This window comes from Aethalodelphis obliquidens, unplaced genomic scaffold (genome assembly GCF_003676395.1).
Source record: "Aethalodelphis obliquidens isolate GAN/ISIS:26980383/991018 unplaced genomic scaffold, ASM367639v1 scaffold131, whole genome shotgun sequence".
In the NCBI taxonomy this organism is placed as follows: Eukaryota; Metazoa; Chordata; class Mammalia; order Artiodactyla; family Delphinidae; genus Aethalodelphis; species Aethalodelphis obliquidens.
In genome coordinates this window covers 125,886-146,105 of record NW_020838075.1, presented here as the reverse complement: position 1 = coordinate 146,105, position 20,220 = coordinate 125,886, and the positions used below count along the sequence as shown (strand labels likewise).

The following is a 20,220-nucleotide window of genomic DNA, read 5'->3' as shown; positions in this document are numbered from 1 at the left end:
GAAGCCACTGCAAGGAGAAGCCCATGCACCTCATTGAAGAGTAGCCCCCGCTCGCTGCAACTACCGCACAGCAACAAAGACCCAAGCAGCCAAAAATAAAGAAAGAAAGAAAAAAAGGAAGTAACAATAGCAAAGATAATAAATCAGTTGTAAAGACTCCCAGTTCTGTTTCAATGATAAGAATTAGCCAGAAACACTTTCTTGAGCCGTTTTGCAGAATTTAACACCCCTCATAAGCGCTCAACCACTAGATCAACTAGCACCTGAAGGATGCTAATGTTTCTGACCCTAATGACTTCAAACTAAAGCTTGGACTCTGTCGGCCTTTGCCCCAATTCTGTGCTCAAGCCCCTTCAAGGGTATGCATACTATGCCCAAGCCCCTTCATGAGTATGCACCCTTAGCTGAAAACTTCCACAGTTTTGCTGTTTGAGAAGACACTGCTTTGGGAAAGATTCCTGGTGTTCTCCTTACTTGCTGTAATAAATCCTTCTTCTACCTATCCTTGGCTAGGTTGTGTCTTCTGGCTCAACACACCAAGAGGTGAACCCAGTTTGGGGGTAATGATTCTTTTCTTATCTATTCAGTAACCCTTACTGAGTACTCAGGATTAGTCAGTGAGACATGGAAATAAATACAGAACTCCCCATCAGTAGGCTAACAAGGGTAAAGAGTTATAGTTAACGAAACTCCAGATGCAAGGGCAAAAGTGGTAAGTGGAAGGGAAGCTATTTCCAACTGGGGGTGATCTGAAAAGGTCTCCAAAGGGTTGAGCCTTGGAGGATGGCCATAATTTTGACATGTAGAGATTGAAGGGATTTATTGCAGGTGGAGGAAGCAGCACAAAGCAGGAGATATAAGGAAAGGAAAGCCACTTTACACCCATGCTATTCATCTCTGGCTTGTCAATTTCAGCTTCTCCTATACCCATTCCTGCTGCCCTGTCACCAGGCATCAAGCTGGTTGGAACTTTTTACACCCTCACATTCCCCTGAATTCCATACTCACCACACGGAACCATATGCTGCACTTATTTTCTGCCATTTAGCATCAGCATAAGAGACAAAAATTCTAGCTTTCCAAAGGCTAAATCCATTTCCCCTTCTGTTTAGCTTTGGTGGTTTCTGTGGTTTTTAGTTCTGCTGGGATTTATGTCAAAATAGGTCCTCTCCCCTCTCGGTTCCCAAACCATTTTGCTTGTGCTTCCCTTATAGGCAGAGATTTCAGGCAGGATGAGGTAGTGAAAGGCAGCCTTTTCCACAGTGAAATGTTTAATTATAAGAGCTGGTCTTTACCAACACCTGACCACAATACCAGACATTTCTTTAAGTGTCTTATGTATATTACCTCATTTCTCTTCACACAACTCCATGAGCTACTTATTCAGTCATTCAGCAAATCTTTACTGAGGGCCTCCTCTGTGCCAAGCACTGTGCTAGGTTCTGGGAATAAGGCAGTGGAAAGAAGCCCTGGCTCTCTTGCAGCTTATATTCTAGTGAAGATAATAGGCAATAAAAATCAACCAATAAAATATAATGTCAATTTTGTACAAGATGGTGTTAGATAAATAACTACACCAGAAAGGAAAAAATAAAGTAGCAAGTGCTATGAACACAATGAAGCAGGGTAAGGGAATGGACAGAAAACGCCCCCAGGTGTGCGTGGTGCTGTTTTGAACCATATGACAAGGGAAAGTCTCCTTGTGGAGGTGATATTTGTGCAAAGACATAAATGACATAAGGGAGCAGGCATGCAGATATCTGAAGGAAGAGTGTCCAGGGTGAGAAAAACACAAGCGCAGAGGCCCTGAGGCAGGAAGGAATTAGATTTTTATGCTAAATCATAGCAGCTAGAAGAACAGCAAGGGGGCCAGAGTGGGTGAATCAGAGTAAGCAAGGGAAAGAGTAGGAGGGGATGAAGTCAGAGAGGTGAGGAGAAGCCAGGTCAGGTAGGCCTCATGAGCCAAGGTAAGGGTTTTGTTCTAAGTGTGATCGGGAGCCGTCAGAGGGTTTGAGCAAGGTGAGTGATATCATCTGCTAAGTTAAAAGATTACTGTGGTCTCTTCCTGAAGGAAGGACTGTATAAGGCAGAAACCCAATTAATCAGAAAATCCAATTAAGGGGCTAGCCAAGGGACAATGGTAGCACAGGACCTTGGATTAGGGTGGAGGACAAGGGCCAAGGGCAGAGTCCTGAGGCCCTCTAATATTTAGGAGCCTGAAAGAGTCAATGAAAACTGAGAAGTAGCAGCAAATAAGGAACTAGGGGACACTTTCTTAAGCTGGATCCAGAAAGAGTAGAAGTGAAGAAAGCATTTCAAGGAGGAGGGAGTGATCAACTGTGTTAAATGTTGCTAATGGTTCTAGACCAGAGTTTCTCAACCCCAGCACGTATAGGTTCCAAAGTAATTAAATGGATATCTTGCAGCTTAAGAAATAAAATCTTTCTGCTATTGTTGACGCTCCCTGTGTATCCCTCTCCACTCAGAATTCTCCTGGGGGAGGGGCGGGTGGGAGAGGGATGGATTGGAATTTGGGGTTAGCAGATGCAAACTATTATATATAGAATGGATAAACAACAAGATCCTACTGTATAGCACAGGGAACTATATTCAATATTCTATGATAAACCATAATGGATAAGAATATTTTTAAAAGAATGTATATATATATATATATATATATATATATATATATATATGTATGTATAACTGAATCATTTTGCTGTACAGCAGAAATTAACACAAAATCAACTATATTTCAATTAAAAAATTGAAAAACAAAAGAATTCTCCTCCTGTCATGAGGCAACCACTATTCTGAACATTGTGCTTTTACTACATAGGTGAGTAGCAAAAGAGTTTTTGGGACTTCCCTGGTGGTCCAGTGGCTAAGACTCCATGCTCCCAATGCAGGGGCCCTGGGTTCAGTCCCTGGTCAGGGAACTAGATCCTGCATGCCGCAAAGAAGATCCCGCACGTGGCAACTAAGACCTGTCACAGCCAAATAAATATATATATATATCTTTTTTAAAGAGTTTTTTCCCCTTATTCTCAAAGATGAGCTGTATTATTGCAGCATGTTTATATGGTGATGGGAATGTTTCAGTAATGAGGGGAAAGCTGATTATGTGGGAGAGATAGGGGATAATTTCAAGAGTCCCATTTCTGTGCAGGTGAGAAGGAATGGGATCCCAGCTCACAGATGGGATGGGGGCAGTGAGCAGGTCAGCTTCTCTGCAGTAACAAGGGGAAGGCATTGAATTCAATAGAGATGCAGGTGGCCTGGTAGATTTCGGGGTGGGACCATGAGGAAGTTCTTTTCTGACAGTTTCTATTTTCTAACTGAGATAGGAAGAAAGGTTGTCATCTTATGAAATTGTGGTCTCAGATTTGGGGAATGTGGGAAAATGCAGGCTTGCAGGCCACACCGAAGGCAGAAAGGAAGTGAGACCAGTCGGTATGACTGTGTGTTTTTTCCCCAGACACATTCAGCTCTTGGGTGCAGGTGTGGTGCAGGCAGAGTTGGATTTAACCAGGGATAAAATGTGTTGAAGGGAGAGGGACCAAGAATACAGTGCAAGGCCTGAGAGGCAATTACAGTGTTGAACCTTGGGATCTGCAGTAGGTATTGAGGTAAGTAAAAAAATGAGGGTATCTAGTGGCAAAGAGGAGTGAGAGAGTCAATGAATGAGAGGTCCAGGTGGGGTTGAAGAATTTTTGGAACAGGGATGCTGAGTGAAGGAGGAGGGGTGACATGAAAAGACTGAAGAGATTTTGGAGGGGAGGCAATTATTTGTGGTAACCAAGTCAAAGATGTGACACAGGGAGACAGTGGCTGGGGAGGGGGGAAACATCATTGGAGTTGAGGAAGGGAAGGAAATGACGAGGGTGCTGTATGGTTATCTACATGGATATTGAAGCCACCAAAAATAATGAAATGGCAGAGGTAGACGGTAGAGAGGAATGGTAGAGAGTAGATGGCAGAGAGAAAGGCAGTAAGCTAGATACTGAATCTTCAATGAGGGTTCAACAGGAGAGTGATGATCCAGAATCGAATCATGGGGGAATCAGAGCTCCCGATAGCTGTTAGAGGGTCCAAAGACTCTCCTCCTGGAGGATAGAATCTCTGTTGATAGGAGGACAAGAGCCACGGGCATCCTTGCTCTTGGAGGGAGTTGAGGTAAGGTAGGAGGAGAAATGAATTGGAATACGCCTCCGAGGGAGAAATCTGAGTGAGGTGATGAGAGCTTGGAGAAGTCATTTTCATTCACTTCTTTCTCTGCTTAATTCCTTTCCATTCAATTGAGTTCAAAGATTGATAGAAGAGGTTTTATCTGTGAGGCTCTGAAAACCAGAGATAAGCCAGATTTGGCTCCTGCCTTCAAGTAGCTGACAAGGTAAGGTGAGGACATCAAGATCTCAGCCGGAAGAGATGGGAAAAAATCCAGATAAAGTGAACAATGGGTATGTTTTAGACCCAGATACTTTCTCCTAAAGAAACTTGCTCTAGTTGAAGCCACACCTTTCGGCCTCTCCTCTCTGCGGTGGTCCCCAAAGTGCCTCTAAGCTTGTGATTCCCAACCTTGGCTGGGATCCCGACCTTTGGAATCACCTGGGGATGTCTTTAAAAATATTGACGCCTGAGTCCCAAGAGATTGTGATTTAATTGGTTTAGGATGCGACCTGGGGTTTGGGATTTTTAAATGCTCCCCAGATGACTATAATGTACAGCCAGGGGTAAAAATCATGGCTCCAAGGAATGCCTGGAGCTATGTTTAGAAACCCACTGCTTTAGTCCAACCCGTAATAGAGAGAGATTCCCTCTTGCTGGAGTGAAGGGGTCAATTGATCTGAGCCTTGAAGGATAAGTACATTTTAGCCAAGTGAAGAAGCAGATGTGAAGGGAAGGAGAATATCGTGAGCAAAAGCTTAGATGTGGTCTGAAACACATGACAAGCAGCAAACACTTTGGTTTCTAACAGGCAGAGATTGGAGTAAGAGGTCTTAGATTTGAAGAACAGCTGGGTAAAGACCTGAAGTGGGAATGGTGAATAGTACAGTTTGGTTCCAGAGAAAGCTGGATGATTTCAAATTATGGAAGAGGTTGAAGGCCAGATTAAAATTGTGTAACCGGGTGAGTAAACAATAGGGAATCTTGAAGGGCTATTGAGAGGTGTGTTAAGCGGCTGTGAGAAGTGTGTTTAGGGAGGATAACCTGACAGCAGTGTCAAGGGAGACTTGAGGTAGGGAGAGGTAGGAAAGGGGAGCTGTTGCAATAATCCTAGATGAGGTCATTTTTCCAGCAAGAGTTGGGAAAAAGTTACAGATTCAAAAGACATTGTGATGGCAGAATTGACTGGGCTTAACAGCTCACTAAAAGTAAAGACAGGAAGGAGGTGGAAGGGGCGTCACGTTTTCAGATAAGGGTGCTCAGGAAATGGTGCTGTCTACAAAGGTAGGGAAGCAGGTTTTCAGTGGCATTTCGTCTGTTTGGTTTGGAACCTGCTGAGTTTAGAGAACCAGCAACCATCCGTCCAACCATCCATGTTCCACAAGCACCAGAAGAATGTCTGCCCATAAATACATAGGTTGCAGAATGTCTTAGTCAACTTGGGCTGCTGTAACAGAATACCATAAACTGGCTGTCTTATAAACAACAGAAATCAATTTCTCACAGTCCTGGAGGCTGGGAATTCCAAGATTAAGGTGCTGGCAGATTCAGTGTCTGGTGAGAGCTCCTTCTGGTTCATAGACAGCCTTCTTCTAGCTATGTCCTCACATGGTGGAAGGAGCAAGAGAGCTCTCTGGAGTCTCTTTTATAAGGGCACTAATACCATCCATGAGGGCCTACCTTCAAGACCTAATCATCTCCCAAATGCCCCATCATCACATTGGGGATTAGGCTTCAACAGATGAATTTTGGGAAAACACAAACATTCAGTCTGTAGCAAAGAAGCATCTGGTTACAAATGACGTCTGACTTTGGAGTGGACGAGATTTTTGCAAGGGAAATTCTCAGAGAAGGGAAAAGAAATCCAGATATAGATACTTAGGGCACATGGGAGGGTTCAGAGAGGCAGTGTACTGTGAAAATGCCATTGATTTTGGCTCCTGGTAACTTTTGGTCATTGCGTACTGTTTGAAAGAACAATTTCAGTAGAGTTGGGAATGGAAGCGCATTTCAAAGGGTTAAGAAGCAGTGGGTATGAAAGAAAGACATTTCTGACAACAATACACCCTATTCAACAGGGGAAAAGTGAGTAGGTAGTGAGGAAGTGCAAGTTGCAGATGTCAGTTCTTTTTTCACGAAATTGGGTCCGGAAGGCACATGAAACCTGAAACATCCAAAGGAGAACCCATGATTTCCATACTCCATCCCATCCTCATCCCATGTCTCCTATCACAGTGCATGGCTTTCCTTCTAGATTATAAACTTCATGAGCTTCAGTGTTCATACCTGCTGTCTCGGACAATGTTTCAGCAGTATCCTGCATAGAATACAAGATAGGACCCTGTCCTGCAGGTGTACAACTGAAGATACCAAGCCCAACGCTTGTGTCTCCTCCCCCTCCCCAAGAGGTCTCCTGGTTGATCTCAGGATAGGAGACAGCAACTAGCCCCAGGCAGACTTGAGAGGCTCTGGACTTCCTCCCTGGCACTCAGCTTTGGTCAGAATGTTTGTGTGCCCTCCCCTCTCCCCCAATTCATATATTGAAATTCTAATGTGCAATACAATGGTATTAGGAGGTGAGGCCTTTGGGAGGTACTTAGGTCATGAGAGTAGAGCCCTCATGAGTGGGATTAGTGCTCTTATAAAAGAGACCCCAAAGAGCTCCCTAGCCCTTTCGGCCAAGTGAGGATACAGTGAGAGGTCTACAGCCCAGAAGAGGGCCTGCACCTGACTGTGCTGCACCCTGATCTCAGGCTTGCAGTACATTTCTGTTCTTTATAAGCAATCCAGTGATGGTATTTTTGTTATAGGAGCCCGACTCCCACAGCTCTTTGCTTCCTTTGCCTTCCCTACACTGGTACAACACACCAAGTAGGGCTAATCCAAGTTGTCTGCCACCCTTCAGCCTGCAAGCAGGAACAGCTGTGGGCAGATGGCATTTTTCCCTGCCCCATGCCACCCTACCCCTGGCCAACTTTTTCAGAATGGTCTGCCTTCTTTCCTCCTGACTTCCTGGAGTTCTGGGGATAGATCCCTGGGTCTGCTTGTAAATCTTCCCTCCTCTCCAAAGCCTTAAGCCCAGTCTGGTAAGGAGTGGAAAAGCTGTGCTGGGTAAAGAAATCCCTACCAAGGATGGATCTCAAGGTCTTCCCCAGTAGGATTCCCAGGGAGGCCCCTTCGCCCCATATTTGTGTTTGTCTCTCTGGTGTCCTGGGAATCTGTCTCCTCTCACTTTTGTCTCTGTCAGTTTTCTCCCCCCACTTTCCCCATGCCCCAGAAGGGGAGATGAGGGGAGGTGAAAGGGGAAACCAAAAAAGCAGGGTCTTTGCAAGGCTGCAGTCTTCGGAGTTGCATGTGATAAATCCACTTAATCTATTTAATATTGTCTTTCAGAAATTCACACACACACTCACACACAGATCAGAACAAGGTGAGGACTACCGAGGGGACGGGGAGGGACCGGCTCCCTCCGGACACTGGAAGGTTTGTACCCTAGGTTCCCTTCTGCCCGACCGCCCAGGAGTTGGGATAGGAGGAAGGGAGTATTTACAGAGAACGGGGACCTAATCTTCATCCCAGGGTGAAGGTTCTGAAACCGGTAACCTCCCAAATCTCATTCCAAAAAAATCAAAAGTAGACAGAGGTTCCGGGATTAGCAAGAAAAGAGGCGGGGATGAGGTGGAGGAGAAACGGAACTGTACTCGCAAAAATGGGAGTGAGCGTGGGGGCGTGGCTACCCTGGGGCTCGGCTCTCGCGCCGGGCAAAGGGGAGGAGTCTGTCAGTAAGGGGGCGAGGCCTGGCGCCACAAACCCAATCACCGGACTGAATCACCCCGCAGGGAAGAAAAGAAGGCGGAGCCTGCCGACCTGGAGGCGGGGCTTTATCAGAGCCGGGGCGGAGCCTATACAGGAGGCGGGGCTTTAGGGACAAGTTTCCAGGCTGGGGAGCAGTGACCGAGGGAGTTCGGCCGGGGGCGCTGTATTTAGAGGGGTTGGGGGCCTGGAGCGACTGAGGGGCCCGGCATTTGGCCGGAATCCCAGGAAGCGGCGTCCCTGTTAGTGTGGGTTTTGGCGGGGTTCCTGAGGAACTGGATTCGGAGCGTGCCCGCAAGGCGAGAGTTTCTGTAGAGGCCTAGTTTAGGATGTAACCAAGTCCGGTGGCCCCAGAAGCGGGTGTGCAGGGCGCCCGCTGGATCCGCGGCTTGACGGCAAAACGCGCTTGGGAGGTCGAGGGGCGCAGAGTGGGGCCGGGCCGCAGGCGTCCTTACGGATCCCAATAGTTCTCGTGGTGCTGTGCAGCAATGATGATGACTACGGTGAGGATGGTACAGAGCACCATGGCTGCTATGCCCACGGCCAGGGAGATGAAGGAGAAGTTCCGGGCCTCTCGTGAAGCGATCTCGGCTGACACCATGTCTCCGCGGGCCAAGGCCGTGCGCACCTGCGGGGGAGGGTGGGGGAGAGCAGATCAGAGAGCTGCTACCTCGGCCGCACGCCTCAGTCTCCCTCTAAGGTGCTCCCCAAAACGTCCAGCACTCCATGGGATTAAGGAAGACCTAGTGAGCCCTCCTCTCCATACTCCGCCTCCATTCCCTCCCCCTCCCACCCCCCCCACGCACCTGCACTGCCTTGAAGATGGCAATGATGCCCGTAGGCCAGAAGCAGCAGATGGTGGTCAGCACTGCGATGGGCATATAGTCATGGGGCGGGCGCCTCGGCTCCAGCAGGGCCAGCCCTGGGCCTTGGGGCGGCGGGGGAAGCGTGGAGGTTACTCCCGTTCCCCCCGGGGTCCCGCCGGCATAGGGCTGTGGAAGGAAGGTTGTGGGGAGAAGACGTCACTCTTACCCTCCTTGAGCCCACCAACTTTCCACGTCTGGCAGAGAAAGAGGGTTGTTTCCTTCTTTCAAACCTCCTCTGGACTTTTAGGCTGTTTCCCCTGCCAGGCCTTGATCTTTGACTCCAGCTGACCACCAGACCACTCCCTCCCCGCCTCGCCCCATTCCGAGGCTTTTCCTTAGTCTCTCCTCTCCCTTGGCCCCAGAACGCCGCCTGGTCCCCTGGCCCTGTTTCTCTATCCCACCAGCCCCTCAGTGTGTCCCCAATTCCAGGTCCTGTTCCATCCCCCCTCTTCCCCCAAGCCCCTGTCCGCCCCGTACTCACCGCGCCCACCGGGTAGACTGGCACGTAGGCAGTGCAAGGCTGCAGCTGTAAGGGGTAACCAGGGGCTACGTAGCCCCCCAGTGACAGCGTGCCTACCGCTCCAGTGTGCGTGGGCACCACGAAGCCCGGGGCCTGGGCAGTGTGAGCGGGCGCCGGCGGGGGCGGGGCGGCGGCGGCGGGCGGCGGCGGGGGTAGTGGGCCCTCGAAGCGAGTCTCCTGCAGGTAAGGGTCGGGTGGCATGCGGGGCAAGGTAGCGCAGCCGGGTGGGGGTACCCCAGCGGCCGGGCCGGGCGGGACGTGATGCGGGGGCCTCGGCAAGGTGGCGGAGGACGAGGGACCGCGCAGAGCGGCGGCCCCGGAAGCCAGGCCCCCAGCCCCTAAGCGCGGGAGGGTGGCAGTGCCAGACTGGTGGTAGTGGTGGTGGTGGTGATGGTGCGAGGAAGGGGCTGTCTGTGGGGGCGGGGCGGGAGGTTCGGCCGGGGGCTGGGGGGCATTGTAGGGTGGTGGAGAGGTGTGAGGGACTGAGTCGGGGAGGCCTGGGGGCGGTGAGCAGAGGTGTGGGGAGAGATAAGACAGATGAGATAAGGAGGGGCAGGGGGAGACACAGGGGGTCAGGGATGGAGGAAGATAATGGGAGAGACAGAGAGGAGATGGGTGAGAAGCCACCTCTCATTCTTGGGGCAGCAGAGAGGTTGTATCTAGGCCATCAGCTCCCCCCCCCCCGCCCCCGCTTTTCAATCTAGTTTTGAGGTCATAACTCTCTTCTGCTCCTCTCCCTTCTTCAGCAATGGGCACACAGCTTTAACCTGCAGACCCAAATTCATATGCTCCTTGGCTTATGGCAGCCTTTGGGCTAGCCTATGCGAGCTGGTCCTGTGTGTGCACGTGTGTAGACATGCAACACTGTTAACATGTGCTCAGTTCAACAGTTGTATAAACACAGGTAGGATAACATGTTCCTCTCTGCCATTCCTTCAGTGGGGAGGGGGTGCCCTAGTCTCTTAGGGAGTCTCAGTACCACTTTTAGGACAGATTAAAGAAGGGTCCTCTGGATTTTACTCCCCTGGCAACCCCCATCTGATCATCTCTCCATATTTCCCCATTGGATGTCTCCACGCGAGCCAGTGTCATCTGTCCATCTGTCACTTGCAATGATGCTATCCATGCAGTACCTGGCTGATGCTAAGTCACTCTTGTACTTCCCTCGCCCTCTCAACCTGCCCCCCTAACCCATGTTGTTGGCAAGGGACTGAGGCTGAGACTGGCAGGAGGAAAGGAAGAGAAGGGAGGGATATAAAAAGAGGAGGGGGGTTGGGGGTCGGGGTGTGGAGAGCTGGATACAAGGGGAATGAAACAGAACCAACCGCTAGGGAGGGGTAAGGGAGGGGGTGGGGGGGGAAGAGTCAGGAGACACTGGAGAGGGCTGGAGGTTTTGTTGTTGTTTTCTACCTGACTTTTCGGATGACATGCCTGCTGTCTCGCTGGGACAGGATCCGTGCAACCGGAGTCTGGAGTCAGGATCCCTGGCTCGCACCGGAGTCTGGGTGCGCAGATTGCGCAGCCGGCAGCAGCGCAGAGATGGAGAGATGAAGACTGTGGCGGCGGGGGGCGGAGGGAAAGCAGGGAGGGGGGGAGCTTAAAGGGACCGAGGCGAGGGAGGGGGAATCCTCCAGACGCATCCCCACTCGGTCTCCGCTTTTGGACTACGTCTCGCCTCCTCTCACCCCGGCATTCAAGCCCCCAGTTTGGGCTCCTTTGGAGTTGTCATGGAAACTGGGAGGCAAGCAAGACCAAGCAAGGCGGGTGGTACTAAGGGAAGGAAGGAGGAAGAAAGAACTCTCTAGAGTCTTCCCCTCCAAGACTGGCCGTAGTGATTATATTGTGGAGGCAGCGAACAGGCGCTCAGTGGATTCAATACCCCAGTTCCCTCTGGATCTTGTTCAACCCAGTCAGGCCTCCCCCTCCTCAGCTTCCCTCAGAGTCCCTGTAAGATCTCAGGATTTTCTCCCAAATCCTTGGCTCTTAGTTTTCCCCTCTGTAGGAGAGATGACTGTATGAGAGAGAACCGTAAAAACAAAACCAAAAACAAACAAACAACAAAACAAAACAAAATAGAGAGAGGAAAAAAACCGTGTGCAGAGTTGAGGCCGGCCATGGCCTGAAAAGTTCCCAGGGTTATGACCTTGACCTGCCACCCTGGCCTGGGATGAATCGGGAGGTAAAGTGAGAGGCTCTGGTCTATAGCAGTTCAGAGGTAGGAGGCCTATGGTGTGTTGGGGGCTGGGGGTTGCAGTGTAGGGCGAAGAGGAAGCTTGGGGGATATATAGATACCTTTCCTCTCCAGGATGAAGGAGCTGAAGCCCGCTGGGAGGAGGCGACGGATCAACTGCTTATTGCTGGCAGCTCGGTTTGGGAATACGTGCTTGGTCCCCCTTCCCCCTTTTACTTATTGGGCTTCTTAGAGCTTCCAGGGCCCTCAGTGTTCAGATCCATTCCTGAAATCCCACCCACCCACCACCCCCGCCAAGACGCAGCGCCATTGCCTGAGTCGACCTGGGGGCACAGCGGTAACTGCAGTCTTTTTATTTTGCTTATTGTATCTTGGGAGCTTGTACGTGGGGATAGGGGGTGAAGATCAGCAGTCAGCCAAGATTGACCAGAGTTGGGCTTTTTGCAAAAACGTAACTGGGAGTCATTATTACCCATCCCACCCTCCCCCTTTAGACTAGTACTTCCCGGCCCCCGTCTGAGGCAGTCGCTCTCCGGAGCTCTGTCCTTCCCCTCTGACTCCAGGCAGAAACTACAGAGTTGTAAGAGAGGCGCTTGCCAGGGCGATTCCCAGGCCCCAGAGATTTAGATCACAGCCCCATACCGCTCACTTGGCTTCTAAGGCGTTCGCGTTCGCGTGAGCCCCGAACCCTCTACCGCCACCCCATCCTCTACACAGCTCGGGGCGCAAGTTGGTTTTATTGGGAGAGACTTAGACTGGCAAAGACCTTGTGAATAGAGAGAGGAATTCAGAGAAGTTGCGATTTTTTTTTTTAAATCAAGGGAAACGTCTTTAAATGCTAAGTAAAAGCCCTAACCCGGGCACCTGGGTATCGGTAGGGGTCACAGGTGGAGAGGTGCGGGACGCCTGGAGTTCAGAAGTCCAGACCGAGTGGGAAGGTCTGAGTAAGGAGCCGCCCACAAGGAGCTCCAAGTTCAGGGCGGGGCTGTGGAGTCGCTCTGGTGGAAAGACTCATCCGAAAGCAAACGAGCCTGAGTCAGCGCTGCCCTAGGGTCCCTCCGCCCCTGGGGGACGGGGGTGGTGTCACAGATGGGCCCCGGAGTAGAGTAGGGCAGAAGAAACTGGGCCAAGCTGCACTTTTACCTCGAGGGGCCTCGAGGGCTCTCCGTGTCTCTGGAAACAAGGGCACTACAAGCACTTCAGGATGAAGAGTTGTAAGACGCAGATCCGGCGCGGGCGGGAGGGAAGGGGTTAGGAGTAGGGGCCGCCTGGGCTACCTTCAGCCCTCATCAGACGGACGGCGAACTGCGAAGGACTACCTTTCCCCAGTCTGTTCTCCCAGCGCCTCCCTGGGGAAAGAGAACTAAACTCCGTGTTCCTTTGCGGAGCCGGACGCCTGAATTGGGAAGTAGGGCGAATCAAGGCCGGGAAATGGGACCCTTGGGTCGCTGCTGCCGCAGGGACTGAAGAGGCAGTCTCTCAATTCCCAGGACATGTTTGCTGCTTCTGCCTCTCCCCGCCGGTCTAAGTGGATCGCTCCACCTATTTCCTCCCCCGCTCTTTCGGCGCAATGGATTGTTCCATTGCCCCTCCAGTCTCGGGCCTGCGTTGCGGGGGACACTGGCACGGTTGGTAGGGAAAGCCCCGGACGTGACGGCTGAGTGCGACCCTGAGCAGCCTCCCCTCTCCCATCCGTCATTCCCCTGCGCGCGTTCTCCTTACACCCTTCCCCTCCCCCACGTGGGTTCCAAGCTTCAGGGAAGTAAACAGCGGGCAGAGCGAGGCTCACGGACCCAGGCCAGGTGGGCCTTTGCACTCTCCAGGGGTCCTGCGCTGCTGCTCAGGGGTCTTTCTTGCAAAACCCCTGTCTTGCCTGGCTGGGATGATGCATTAGGAAGATGCTGGCCTGGGGACAGAGTCCCCGCTGAGTTAGGGGCGGGGCTTGGGTGAGCGTCAGTGCGTTTACAATGTGGTTGGGGGCGGTGTTCGTGGGGAGAGGACTAGAGTAAAAGTAGGATATTTTGTGACAAGGACCTGGTGTGGGAACGGGCAGGGGAGGCTTGATTGCCGGCGTCTGTTCGGAAGGCAGGGGGTGTTGTCATCTCTCTCACAGGCCCTCATCGCCCCCTTCTCAGGCGGGAGCATGCTGGGGCTCCCGGGGCTGCGGCTCCCCCCGGCGGGGTTCCTGCTCCTGTTGCCGTTCCTGCTGCTGCTGCTGCTGCCCGCAACCCCCGCGCCCCATCGGGCTTCCTACAAGCCGGTCATCGTGGTGCATGGGCTCTTTGACAGCTCGTACAGCTTCCGCCACCTGCTGGAATACATCAACGAGGTCTGGCAGGGGACCTCCGGTTGTGGGGCGTTGGTGGCGTCTACAGAGGCTGGGGAAGGAGAATGGGGAATTGAATGCTGGGCCTGCCAACTTCCTCGGGGAGCTGGTGCTGGCATGGGGAAAGTCTGGGGACGAGAGATGGTTCTAGCAGGGCACAATAGGCATGTGGGCGCTGGCCAGGGGTCGGTGTGGAGGGGCTTCATCGTCCATCCCCGGTTGGGGCATTGCCCCCTTCCCACAGACACACCCTGGGACTGTGGTGACAGTGCTCGATCTCTTCGATGGGAGAGAGAGTTTGCGGCCCCTGTGGGAACAGGTGCAAGGGTTCCGAGAGGCTGTGGCCCCCATCATGGCAAAGGCCCCTCAAGGGGTGCATCTCATCTGCTACTCGCAGGGTAGGCACCGTCTCCCACCCCAGCTCCTAAGCCCTATCTGAGGCTTGATCCTTATCTGAGGGACATTGCCTAGTGTTCCCTTTTTTGAGCCACATTGCTTCAGCCAGAGCCCTGATACTTGAGCCCTCCTTTTCTGACTTCCCTCAGTACCTGGGTCTTATCTCTGTGTGTGTCCTGAGTGGGAGGGAGGCTCCCTGCACTGCTGCCCCTTTCTTTGCCCATTACCCATGGTTCTTGGACATAAAAGGTAGTGGGACAGTAAAAAGCACCCTACAGTTAGTCGGGACGCCCAGTGTCGAATTCTGGCTCTGTCACTTACATGACGTGGATGTTTCGACACGGTGTGTGCCTTCTCTGGGCTTCAGTTTCCTTTAGGTACACTGTGTGTGTGTGGGGTGCGGACGGGGGGCAGTGTTGGTCCGGCTGTCCCTAAGTGCCTGCCCAATGTGGTGTTCCGCCTGCAGGGGGCCTGGTATGCCGGGCACTGCTGTCTGTGATGGATGACCACAATGTGGATTCTTTCATCTCTCTCTCCTCTCCACAGATGGGACAGTATGGAGGTGAGTGGGCACTGTGGGCTCCATGGGGGGGGGACCCTGAGTCTTGAGGACACAAGTTTGGAACCACCTGGCACTGCTGTTCTCTTGCCAGACACGGACTATTTGAAGTGGCTGTTCCCCACCTCCATGAGGTCCAACCTCTACCGCATCTGCTATAGCCCCTGGGGCCAGGAATTCTCCATCTGTAACTACTGGCATGGTGAGTAGGACATGCCAAACTGGGGCCTCCATGGAAAGGGCATCCTGGAGGATAGGGCCTGCTGCTCCCACCTCTACCATAACCAACAGCAATGATAATGATAACTTAACAGTTATTGAGCACTTACTATGTGAACAGGCACTGTTCAAAATGCTTTATGTGTATCACCTTATTTGCCTTAGAGAGTATAGCCTGCTGCAGGGGTCGGCCGACTGTATCCTTAAAGGGCAAGATAGTAAATATTTTGAGCTTTGCAGGCCGTAGTCTCTGTCACAACCACTCAGTTCTGCCACAGTCATGTGAAAGCAGCCATATATCTTATGTAAATGAATGAGTGTGTCTGTGTTGGCAATAAAATTTATTTACAGAAACAAGCAGTGAACTGGATTTGGCTAATGAGTCATAGTTTGCAAACGCCTGGTGTAGTTTTTAAGACCATGGATGCTGCTGGGTCCAGACTGCTTGGGTTTGAAGCCTGGCCCTGCGGCATGACTTTGGGCAAGTTACTCAACCTTCCTGTGACTCAATTTTCCTCATCTGTATAATGATATAGTACATACCTTACAGGGTGGTTATGAGGATTAAATAAATTAATGAATGTAATGTACTTTGAACAGTATCTGGCTCATAGCAGGTGTTAGAAAAAGGTGTTTGCTATTATGTTTACAATTATCATGGCTACTATTATATTACTATTCACCTTGTCTATTACTTTAGCCTCCAGATTGGTCTTCCAGCCTCTGGTCTTGCCTCTTCTCCCTGCTTCTCTGACAACCTTTCTAACTGCTGTTTGTACCCAGACCCCCACCATGATGACTTGTACCTCAATGCCAGCAGCTTCCTGGCCCTGATCAATGGGGAAAGAGACCATCCCAATGCCACTGGTAAGACCCCAGGCTCCTACCCTGGTCCCATATTCTGCTTCTCTGACCCCCTGTGTTCCCCTCTCCAACCTGGCCTGACCCCTGTGACTGACTCAGGCTCTCTTCTTCCCACTCTGCAGCTTGGCGGAAGAACTTTCTTCGTGTGGGCCGCCTGGTGCTGATTGGGGGCCCTGATGATGGTGTCATTACCCCCTGGCAGTCCAGGTAATAAGGGACTGTGTGACCTGAAGATTGGCTAAGGACACTCCAGCCCCCACCAGTCTTTATCTCATTTCTAAAACTGGCCTGCTGCTTCCACTGGGTAATACCCCTACCCTCCACTCATCTTGTCACCCAAGACCAAAACCTGGGAGTCATCTCCTAGCCTCTTATATGTAGCCAGTCACTAAGCCCCGCTGACTCTACTAGGTAGAGTCTGCTTGTTCTCCATCCCTACCAACCCCCCTCTGTAAAAACTTGTAACTTTGAAATATTTACAGATTCGTAGGAAGCTGCAGAGATAGTTTAGAGAGGTCCTGTGTATCCATCACCAAGTTCCCCTCAATGGCTGCATCCTATGTAACTACAGCACAGTATCAAAACCAGGAATATGACATTGGTACGTGTGTATGGTTCCACATGCCATGTAATCACATTTCCTACCACCGCTTTTACTTACCTGGACTACTGTAATAGCCTCCAGCTCATCCCCTCTATCCTATTCCTCAGGAAAATCCATGGCTTCACGGCACTCTGTGCCTGCCTTTGATCATCATGAGTGATCTGAAATGTCACCTGATCTACTTTAGTCACTCAACAAATACTCTGTGTGCCTAGGCACTGTTCTGGGTCCTGGGGATGCAGTAGTAAATGAAAGAGAAGTCCATGGTGTTATGTAGCTTACATTCTTGTGGGGGAGACAGATAATAAATGTAAATCTATATGCCAAGTGGTGATAAAATAAGGCAGGGGAAGGGATTAGAGGATGGCCACGACCTATATTAGCTGGTGGCCAGAGAAGTCCTTCTGGAAGAGTTGCCATTTGAGCAGAGACTGAAGGAAGTGAGGGAAAGAGTTGTGCATCAAACTGGGGGAAGAACAACCCAGAGGACAGGAGTAGCACCTGCGAAGGCCCTGGGGCAGGTCTGAGGAATAAGGAGGCCCATGTGGCTAGAGTGCAGAGAGCTATGGAGAGGGTGGGAGAGGAGGTGAAAGAGGAAGCAGGGAGCCAGTTACAGAGAGCCTTTGTGGGGCACAGTAAGCACCCCCCCTTTTTTTCCTGAAATATACACAACATAAAATTTTACCATTTTTAAGTGTATAGTTCGGTGGCGTCAAGTCCATTCACATTCTTGTGTAAGCATCACCACTATTTATCTCCAGAACCTTTTTTTCCTTCCCAAATTGCAACCCCATACCCTTTAAAGAACGGCAACTCCCTCATCCCTGCCCCTCCCTGGCCCCTGGCAACCATGGCCCTTGCTTTTTGAAAATTCTGAGTGAGAGGAACACGTTGGAAGGTTTTAAGTGAATGAGTGACATGCCTTATAATAGTTAGAGGTGGAATTTATTTTTTATCTCATTTCAAACAATCCTGTGAAGATAAGAATGGCTCAAGGTTATATAGCACCTTTTATGTCCCAAAGCATTATTCTAAGTACTTTTCAAATAAAGCTCATTTAATTCTCACAACAACCCTATAGGGTAATTACTACTATCCTCTTTTGACATATAAGGAAACTTAAGTACAAAGAGATTAAATAACCTGCCTACATTCATAGAGTTAGTTAAGTGGTGAAGTCAGGCTGTCTGACTTAAGGACAATGTTTTCTTTCTTTTTTTTTTTTTTCTGGTATGCGGGCCTCTCACTGCTGTGGCCTCTCCCATTGCGGAGCTCCGGACATGCAGGCTCAGCGGCCATGGCTCACAGGCCCAGCCGCTCCGCGGCATGTGGGATCTTCCCGGACCGGGGCACGAACCCGTGTCAGCAGGCGGACTCCCAACCACTGCGCCACCAGGGAAGCCCAACCACAATGTTTTGCTTCCTCTCTACAAAGGAGGTATTCTTATGCAGGGCCAAGAAGATAAGCAACATGATCAACCACACACAGTGGGGAGTGTGTGGCAGAGCTGGAGTTTAAAATCCAGGTCTTTGTGCCCCTACTGCTTTCCTACCGTGTGAAATCCAGCCCTTCAACAAGGCCTCCAGGCCTCCAACCCAGCACCCCCCGCACCCAGCTGTGCCTTACCTCTGTGCTGCTCTTGCTGTTGCATTTGCCTGGGACAGCCTTCCTTAGTCCAGGGTAATCGCTGGGAAGCCTTTGTTGATGCTCTAAAACTAGGGTAGTAGCCTCTCCTCTTTGCTCCCATAGCCCATGCTGGCATTTGTTCAGTTATTTATGGCCTGTGTCCACTCAGTGCCCATGCCAGTTAAATATTCTTAACTAAAAAAAATTTAAGAACTTTTTATTTTGAAATAATTTCATACTCAAGAAATTACCAAAGTAGTACAAAGCAATCTTGTATACTCTTCACCTAGGTTTCCCAAATGTTAACATCTTACCGAGTTTACCTTAGCATCCTCTCTCTCTCCCTCCCTCCCTCTCTCTCTCTCCATATATATATACACACATATGTATATATGTACGGAGTATGTGTGTGAACCATTTGAGAGCAGGTTGCATGATATCTCTTCACCCTTGAAAACTTCAGTATGTCAGTGTCTATTTTCTATGTACAGGACATTCTTTTACATATCCACAATAATGATCAAAATCAGGAAATTAACATTGATACAGTACTCTGTAGACCTTATTCAAATTTTCCCAATTGTCCTTATAGAAAAAAATCCAGTGCAAGATCCAACCCAGGATCCTGTGTTGCATTTAGTTGTCATGTCTCTTTAGTCCCTTTTAATCTGGATTACTTCCTTGGTCTTTGTACACGACGTTGATATTTTTGAAGCGTATGAGCCAGCTGTTTTATAGAATGTCCCTCAGTTTGGATTTGTTGGCTATTTCCTCATGATTAGATTCAGACTGTGCATTTTTGATGGGAATTCTGCAGAAGTGATGCTGTACCCTCAGTGCATCACCTCATGAGGTACATGATACCCAGTTAAATATTGGTATTTTGAGTGTCCTCCTTGCTGCTTGTGTCCTCAACAGGCCATGAGTTCCTGAAGGACCCTAGCCCACCTTGATTTTCTCCAGCTCTCCTGATAACCTCCCCCTTACCCCCCAATCTTTTTGTAGCTTCTTTGGTTTCTATGATGCAAATGAGACGGTCTTGGAGATGGAGGAGCAACTGGTGAGTTCGTTGGAATTACCTTCCCTTTCTGCACGCACTGTCCCAGCTGTCCGTGGCTCTCTCTGCCACTGACACGGGAGTTGAAAGGTTCACCCTGTGGGGAGGGGGTCTGGGACACCAGCAGGAACTTACTTTGTCCTCCCTATGTCTTTCTTCCATGCCCCTTTGCCCACCTTGAAGGTTTATCTGCGGGATTCTTTTGGGTTGAAGACTCTCCTGGCTCGGGGGGCCATAGTGAGGTGTCCAATGGCTGGGATCTCCCACACGGCCTGGCACTCCAACCGTACCCTTTATGAGACCTGCATTGAACCTTGGCTCTCCTGAGGGATCCCTCAGGAACTCCCCAGCCCAGAGACCAAGTGGTAGCCTTGGATGTCAGGCCCTGGTGTGCCCGTGACCACCTCATCGCTCTCCCACCAACCAGGGCTCCCAGGGCCCCTTCCTCCGCTCTTCTGTGAAAGGAAAATCCTGGTTTCCGCCATCTCGTGTCCTCTCGTTTGGGGCTCGCTGCAAGCTCCCCCACCCTCTTAAGGCCAAGCTCGGGAAGTGAGAAGCCAGGTGTACTCGTGGCTGCTCCTCGACTCTGGCCAGAGGCGCAGAATCCAGCTCCTGCCCACCACAGGGGTCTCCTTCCAGGCCACTCAGGACATTTTTAGCTTCTGTTTTCCCCATGTTCCCTGTTTGTCTGAACTCCCCTGTTGTGAGCCCTCCCAACCCCCAGGAAGGACCACCCATGAGAGTGGGGTTCTGAGGCTCCCCTATGGGGACATTTCCATTCTTGAAGTGTCAGTGTTGGGGAATATCTGTGGCCCGTGAGGCCCATCTCAGGTTTGGGGATCCCCCAGTCCCTATGTTCAGTATTGGGGTGCCCTTGGGGAGCCCAGTTTCTTTGAGGCTCCAGCCCCTCTTTTAGCTACCCTTGAATGGGTGTTACCCCTGTATTTATGGAAATAAAGTTCCATTTACTCAGTTTGGCTTGACTCATTTCCAGGTGAGGGAGACCTG

The 20,220-nt window shown here is 50.7% G+C and overlaps 2 protein-coding genes across 9 annotated transcripts; one reads left to right on the top strand and one right to left on the bottom strand.

Moving 5' to 3' along the window:
• The first annotated feature begins 7,563 nt into the window (after nt 1–7,563).
• Nucleotides 7,564–20,185, top strand: PPT2 (palmitoyl-protein thioesterase 2). Of its 8 annotated transcripts, none has more exons than XM_027099414.1 (10): nt 12,556–12,774; nt 13,051–13,188; nt 13,696–13,889; nt 14,131–14,284; nt 14,749–14,844; nt 14,936–15,043; nt 15,844–15,927; nt 16,047–16,131; nt 19,161–19,215; nt 19,396–20,185. In XM_027099414.1, exons 2-10 carry the CDS (start codon nt 13,131–13,133, stop codon nt 19,537–19,539), a joined length of 978 nt encoding a protein of 325 aa, XP_026955215.1. In that variant the 5' UTR covers nt 12,556–12,774; nt 13,051–13,130; the 3' UTR covers nt 19,540–20,185. The 8 variants fall into 8 exon arrangements, with proteins under 8 accessions (XP_026955220.1, XP_026955216.1, XP_026955215.1 ...); XM_027099412.1 differs by having other exon boundaries at nt 13,674–13,889; XM_027099419.1 differs by lacking the exons at nt 12,556–12,774; nt 13,051–13,188 and adding an exon at nt 7,564–7,653.
• On the bottom strand, nt 7,660–11,870 carry PRRT1 (proline rich transmembrane protein 1). The gene is made up of 5 exons (XM_027099395.1): nt 11,842–11,870; nt 10,780–11,083; nt 9,331–9,546; nt 8,790–8,975; nt 7,660–8,611 (listed from the first exon to the last, which is right to left on the bottom strand). The coding sequence occupies exons 1-5, from the start codon at nt 11,868–11,870 to the stop codon at nt 8,435–8,437; spliced, it is 912 nt and encodes a 303-aa protein (XP_026955196.1). The 3' UTR covers nt 7,660–8,434.
• Nucleotides 20,186–20,220: the final 35 nt, after the last annotated feature.

Bases quoted from the DNA above. Each gene is read 5' to 3' on its own strand.
- PRRT1 (XM_027099395.1), bottom strand. From the start codon at position 11,870: ATGGCGCTGCGTCTTGGCGGGGGTGGTGG. The intron at 9,547-10,779 runs GTAGAAAACAAC...CCTTACCTGCAG, and splicing joins CATGTCATCCGAAAAGTCAG to GAGACTCGCTTCGAGGGCCC. The intron at 8,976-9,330 runs GTGAGTACGGGG...TTCCTTCCACAG, and splicing joins CAGTCTACCCGGTGGGCGCG to CCCTATGCCGGCGGGACCCC.
- PPT2 (XM_027099412.1), top strand. From the start codon at position 13,054: ATGTTTGCTGCTTCTGCCTCTCCCCGCCGGTCTAAGTGGATCGCTCCA. The intron at 15,928-16,046 runs GTAAGACCCCAG...CCCACTCTGCAG, and splicing joins AGACCATCCCAATGCCACTG to CTTGGCGGAAGAACTTTCTT. The intron at 16,132-19,160 runs GTAATAAGGGAC...ATCTTTTTGTAG, and splicing joins ATTACCCCCTGGCAGTCCAG to CTTCTTTGGTTTCTATGATG.